The sequence below is a fragment of the Staurois parvus genome, unplaced genomic scaffold (genome assembly GCF_062004578.1).
Source record: "Staurois parvus isolate SC_StPar_1 unplaced genomic scaffold, SC_StPar_1.0 ptg000547l, whole genome shotgun sequence".
NCBI lineage: Eukaryota > Metazoa > Chordata > Amphibia > Anura > Ranidae > Staurois > Staurois parvus.
Genome location: NW_028318343.1, coordinates 48,332 through 55,107, shown reverse-complemented (window position 1 = coordinate 55,107; position 6,776 = coordinate 48,332). Strand labels below are relative to the sequence as shown.

Here is a 6,776-nt window from a genome sequence, read left to right as displayed (position 1 = left end):
CACAACTGTTTTACTTATTTATAAACCTGCACTGCTGTATGTTATGATTTGTAACCATTTCACTTGGAAATGGCTAAAGTCGTAAATTGTAGTTTAAAAAAAAAAAACAGCACAAGGGACAGTACTTACATTTAATGAGAAGTAGCCCGTGTGCTGGTGCTGGCTGTTCTATTTGACATTTTCTGTCCTCAACCCCCCAACAGAACTATGATACTTTGACTGGCAAGTACTCGGTCATGCTACATTGTACCCAAATTAATTTTATATAACTTTTTGGGGGAAAATGCACATTTATTCATTTACTCAGTCTGTTTTCCTTTATATTTCTTACAATATAAAAGAAAACAGAGGAAATATTTAAAATATTTCCCTTAGTTTCTGTTATAAAACTTTGCAATAAATCTTTATAAAGAGCTAAATGTATTCCTTGGTAAAATAAAAACAAAACAAAAAAGGTTACAAGGTTTTCAGTATGAGGCATAGTGAGTTTTGTAAAGTTGTAATATTTTGACACAATTTTTTTTTTCACTTACAACATTGTTATATTTACAATTACACCCCAAAACACTCCTCCCTAGTATGGGGATACACCTTTTGTGAGACATTTGCTGACTAGATGCATAGAGGTTCTGCCAAAGGAACACCTTCAGGCTTTCAAAGAGTGAAAATAAGTCATCTCATTTCCCGAACAGTCAGAACAGTAGAAGCACCCCCATAATGACCAACTTTTAGAAAGCACACCCTCTAATGTATTTACTAAGAGGTACGGGGAGTTTTTTAGGGATCACATATTTTGCCAAAAGTTTTTGGAAAATGAGGTAAGAAAATAAAAATGTATTCTTTTACACAAAGTTGTCAATTAACAAAATATTTCTAACACACAGCATGTTCATACTTAGAATCACACCCAAAAATACATTCTGCTACTCCTCCTGAATATGGGGATACCACATGTGAGAGAGGTTTTTTCAGCCTAGCTACATAGAGGGGCCAAAATCCTAAGAGCACCTTCAAGCTTTCAAGGGGCAAAGGTTATGCATCTAATTTCCTGACTACCTATCACATTTCTCCCCTGGATGTATCGCACACCTGGTGCTTGCCTGATGCAATTCAGTAGGATGCTCAGTGCTTGATAACATAGTATCCCCTTTATTCTCGGACCAGAGGTAGTAGTAATTGAACCACTGCCTTTCTTAGGTTCATACTCGGAATCTGAATCTAACTATGATATCGGTACCGGTGTTGCAGTAATCAGAACACTGTTGCTCTCCCACACTGGCACTGGTGGGGCGGAAATCAGGAACGCTGTTGCAGGCTTACAGTGGTTTGGTGACACTGGCACTGATAAGCACCAATGTTGCTGGCTGCACTGGTCTGGTGACACTGAAACTGGCCTGGTGGCTTTCAGGGAATGTATTGCTGGGTAATACTGGGACTGTTGTGGCTAGCATTCAGGAACAATGTGGTTGGCTGCACTGATCTGGTGACAATGGGAAAGGTTTAACTAATGACCAGGGACACTGTGGCCAGCTTGGTGCACTGTACAAAATGCTGCTGCTAATTAATGACAGTAAAACTCTTTTCTTTCATAGCTGATCAGTGTATGAAAGGAAACCGAGAGCAAAATGCAGACCTTGTTTACATTTATGATTGCTGTAATTGGTCATAGTGATTACTTGTTCAGGGCCTATCTCATTGGCTCTGTACCTACACTTTGTGATCTTCTGTGTCTATTGGATATAGTGATTATAGAGTGTACTCATGCACACACTAGAGCAGCCTTTCTCAACCAGGGTGCCCAGGCACCCTGGAGTGCCTTGAGGTTTCTTCAGGGGTGCCAAAGGTTTTCATTGTGCTCCATTAAGGCCTTCTAACCACTGGCATCCTAGCGACCAATAACATCAGTTGATAAGGAGGATGTCAGCTACCTGCACAGCATCCTAGTTTGACCCTCCCCCGCCCCTCTCCACCAACGCTGAGGTTACACTAGCTCAGTGATGGGGAAAAACTGAGGGAGAAGAGAAACACTGGAATACTAGTCAGTACCAGTGCGCAAAAATATATTTGCTTTGGAAGAATGAATCATCTCTAATGTTGGGTGTCCTACATGTGTGGATGTTGCTGCGTTATATAAAACTATTAGAATCGTTTTTCTCATTTTAGAATGGGGTAACTTTTAAAATTATGGACAGACTTGAGGCACCCCATTTTAGAATGGGCTGCCTCAGGACTCTCCATAATTGTAAAGGGTGCCTTGACTGATAAAAGGTTGAGAAACACTGCACTAGAGGGCATGCACAAGAACCACAAGGGGTGGCCATTTTGAAATGACCTCCTGCCCTTAGGAAGCAGAAGCCCGGACATTTATGTATAACAGACAGATGGCAAGTGGTTAAATAAATGTAAAAAGTATAAACTATCATTTCTTTTTTTTTCCATGCAAGGAAGATGGAGGAATGCTCAAACAATACCAAAAATGTGTTCTATATTTCAGCTTTTTCCATCTCTAAAACCGGACAATGTCTCCTTCTCACTGCAGTTCTATTGATGTATTTGGTGACTATCCTTGGAAACATGACCATTGCTCTACTGGTGGGTCTGGTTCCCCGGCTCCATACTCCAATGTATTTCTTCTTGGGTAATCTTGCTGTTAGTGATGTCATATTTGTTTCAGTTACTCTTCCAAAACTTCTCTCCATACTCCTAACACATGACCATTGGATGTCTTTCTCTGCCTGTATGACTCAGGTGTACTTCTTTGCATGGTCAGGTGCTTCTGATGTATTTCTACTGACCTCCATGTCCTATGACCGATACGTAGCAATCTGTAAGCCATTACAATATTCCTTACTGATGAGTAAAGATGTATGCCTTTCATTGGCTCTGTCCACTTGTCTTATATGTGTGACTTATGCAGCAGTAAATATATTGGCCACATCTCTATTATCCTTCTGTCTCACACAAAAGGTTGACCATTTCTTTTGTGATGTGAAAGAACTGTATGCAATATCCTCTAGTGATGTTACAGGCAGAAACATACTTATGTTATGTGAGGACTTACTGTTTGCAGCTTTTCCTTTTTTGCTCATTCTGACTTCCTACGTATTCATCATCTCCACCATACTGAAAATTAATTCTTCGGAGGGACGACTGAAAGCTTATTCCAGTTGCACCTCCCACCTCACCACGGTAATATTATTCTATGGTCCAGCCATTGTAATTTACGGCAAACCAGAGTCTGAAGGTTCTAAGGAGCTGGACAAGTTGCTGGCCTTGCTTTACACGGTTGTGGTCCCAATGCTCAACCCATTTGTCTACTCTTTGAGGAACAAAGATATTTTGAAGGCTATAAGAAGTATAAAAAAAAAGTCAACATGCTTCTGAATGTTCCTGATTATACTGTAAATGTTTGCAATATTGTTTTCAAATATCTTTCATTACCATTTTCACAAATGGTTGACTAATACTAAGGATTGTAACTTGTTTTTTTTTTTTTTGTATGCTTGAACTGGATGGACTTTTGTCTTTTTTCAGCCAGACTAACTATGTAACTATGTAATCGTATATGTCTTCAGGATATGTTTATGTGTCTATTGTTAATGGAGAAATACAGCCAAAGCTCATGTGGCTGTACTTCTCCTGTGGATCTCTGGAGTGCAGTTCGTTCTGCACTCCTGTGACCCATTTTCAGCTGACAGCGGGCTGAAACCTTCTGTTGGCAGATGTCAAGGCTGGGGAAAGATCTCCCCATAGACCAGAGCGGTACCAGGCTCAGCCTCTCAGCGACTGAGCCAGTCGCTCCCTCCCCCTCCACAGCCCAGACTTATACTCGCCGTGAAGTCGGGTTGACGTCAAAGCCCCTCCCCAACGCGTTGCGCCACAGGGACACGTAGCTTCGTCCGGGGGATGTGATAGAACAATCACCATACTAAGGATTCTTTTATAGTGATACGGCGCCATTTTCTAGAAGTCTGGATGGTCACGGCCATCTTTTTGGGGTCCAATCTACATATTAAGCTATGATTAAGCACAGGTGTATTCAAGCTGATAGAAACTTTTTTACCAGTGTTTTCTATTTAGATAACTTTTGACAGTCACTGCCCCTCTATTTATAAACCCTCTTTCTATGGGCTGTATAGATCAAATGAGTAGTTAGCCATGCAGAAGGCAATCACACATTTCTAAAACAAATATGCACAAAAATAATATATATATATACTATCCATAAAATAGCCAATTATTAAATTAACTAGCATATAATGAGATGAATAATTATTAAATACAAAGATGATACAGCTCTCAAAAAAGGTATAAAAAGTTTGAATAATAGAAACAATATTGTAGTAAGACCTGCAGATAAAGGGGGGGGATTGTGGTACTTTCTAAAGAATTTTATGAAAAATCAATGGATATTATGTTGAACGATAGAGATACATATCAAATATTAAACAAAAACCCAACACAGGATTATAAAAGAGAACTCACTAAACTCATTAAATATGGTCACAAGAAAAATATTTTAAATGATAAAGAAGCCAAATATCTAGTACCATCAATATACAGATTACCTATCATCTATTCAGTACCGAAAATACACAAAGATAGTTCTAATCCTCCTATAAGACCAATTATAAATGGCATTAACTCATTGAGGGCCAGGCTGGGAGAATATATAGATCAATGCCTCCAACCATTAGTAGAGCAAACTAAAGCATACTTGAAAGATACAAGGCATATCATTATGTTAACGCAAAATCTTATCGCTAATGAAAACACATTATTAAGTACAGCAGATGTCTCATCGCTCTATACCATCATAGATCATGAGGGAGCCCTTAAAGCAACAAAATGGGCCCTAAACAAGTACTCCACCTTACATAACAAACAACAAAAATACTTCTTAAAATGTTTGGACTTTTGTTTACATCATAACTATTTTTGGTATCAAAACAACTATTACCTTGAAGTTAAAGGAGTCGCCATGGGCGCTCGTTTCGCTCCCAGTATAGCGAATCTATACATGGCACAATGGGAGGAGGAAAAGATATTTTTGAATCAAAGAAAAGAAATACTGTTAGACCACAGATTCATAGATGATCTTATAATGGTATGGAATGGGGATGAAGCTACATTAATTAAATATTACAAAAATCTAAAAACCAACCAAAAAAATATAACTCTTAGTTGGAATATAAGCAATAAGGAGGTCAATTTTCTAGATATTTGGCTAATAAAAAATGGATCAGAAATATATACAAAAGATTATTTTAAAAAAACGATAGAAACGCATATATCACCACCAATAGCTGCCATTATAAGCCTTGGATAAAAAAACATACCAAGAGGGCAGTTTAAGGAGAAATTGCACTAATACGGTAGATTATAAAGAACAAAGTAAAATCCTAATGAAAGATTCATTGATAAAGGGTATAGGAAAGAAGAAATCGAACATGAAAGAAACCAGATAGAATTACTAGATAGAAAGATCTTATTAGAAAATAATAAAAAGAAAGATACAGAAAATACCAATATATCTATGATAATGCCGTTCAACAAACAATTTAAGGATATACAAAAAATTATTAACAAACATTGGGATATATTGAAATTAGACAAAAATCTCAAAAACATTATTCAAGACAGACCAAAGTTCATATACAAAAAAGCTCCTAATATCCGTGATAAAATTGTTAAAAACATATTAGATCCACCCAACGAAAATGCTAAACCCACATTTTTTCAGGGTGTAGGCTTCTACTCTTGTGGTAGATGCTACAGCTGCAAAAGAGCAAAAAGTAACCCTAAACGCAGGTCAGAATTCCAAAATCCCAGTAATGGTACAATATATAAAATCGATCAATTCATATCCTGCGATACAAAAGGAGTTGCATACACTTTAAAATGTCCTTGTAACTTGATATATATCGGAAGAACTAAAAGAACACTCAAAGAATGCATTAAAGAACACGTTTATAATATCAATAAAGGATATAAGTATCATAATGTGCCCCTGCATTTTCGGCATTTTCACAATAAACGAGCAGACAAATTAGAATTTTGGGGCACAGAGAAACACAGCAAACATTGGAGGGGAGATAACTTAGTAAGAGAAATCAGCAAAAAGGAATCTTATTGGATATACAAAATGGATTGTTTGGCCCCTAAAGGCATAAACAAAGATTTTGATTTAACATGCTTTTTAAGTGATTATTAGAATGAAATAGGTTAAATTTTGTTTGATTTAATATGCTTCATAAAATTACCATAAAAATATATTAGTCCCTTTATATTATATCCCAAAGTATATGGTGGGTATATATACACATATATGTGTATATGTATATGTATGTATATATATATATATATATAAATATATATATGTGTTGATATATCTATTAATTAAACTCAATGTATTTCGACCAGCCAAATTAAATACTAAGTAGTAGTGGTTACTATAATCCACCTACCATAGTGACCACATGTTGTTGTGGTAATAATTATCCATCTCATTATATGCTAGTTAATTTAATAGTTGGCAATTCTATTGATAGTAATATATAAGTATCACAAATATTTTGTATTCTTTAATGTTGATTATCTTTTATATATACATAATTGCATATTTTTATTTGTTCCATATATATATATATATATATATATATACATATATATATATATATATATATATATATATATATTGTGCATATTTGTTTTAGAAATGTGTGATTGCCTTCTGCGTGGCTAACTACTCATTTGATCTATACAGCCCATAGAAA

General features: G+C 36.2%; 1 protein-coding gene across 1 annotated transcript; it reads left to right on the top strand.

Moving 5' to 3' along the window:
- Positions 1-2,448: 2,448 nt before the first annotated feature.
- On the top strand, positions 2,449-3,384 carry LOC149451189 (olfactory receptor 1J21-like). The gene has a single exon (XM_089690913.1). The coding sequence runs from the start codon at positions 2,449-2,451 to the stop codon at positions 3,382-3,384; it is 936 nt and encodes a 311-aa protein (XP_089547039.1).
- The last annotated feature ends 3,392 nt before the right edge of the window (positions 3,385-6,776 follow it).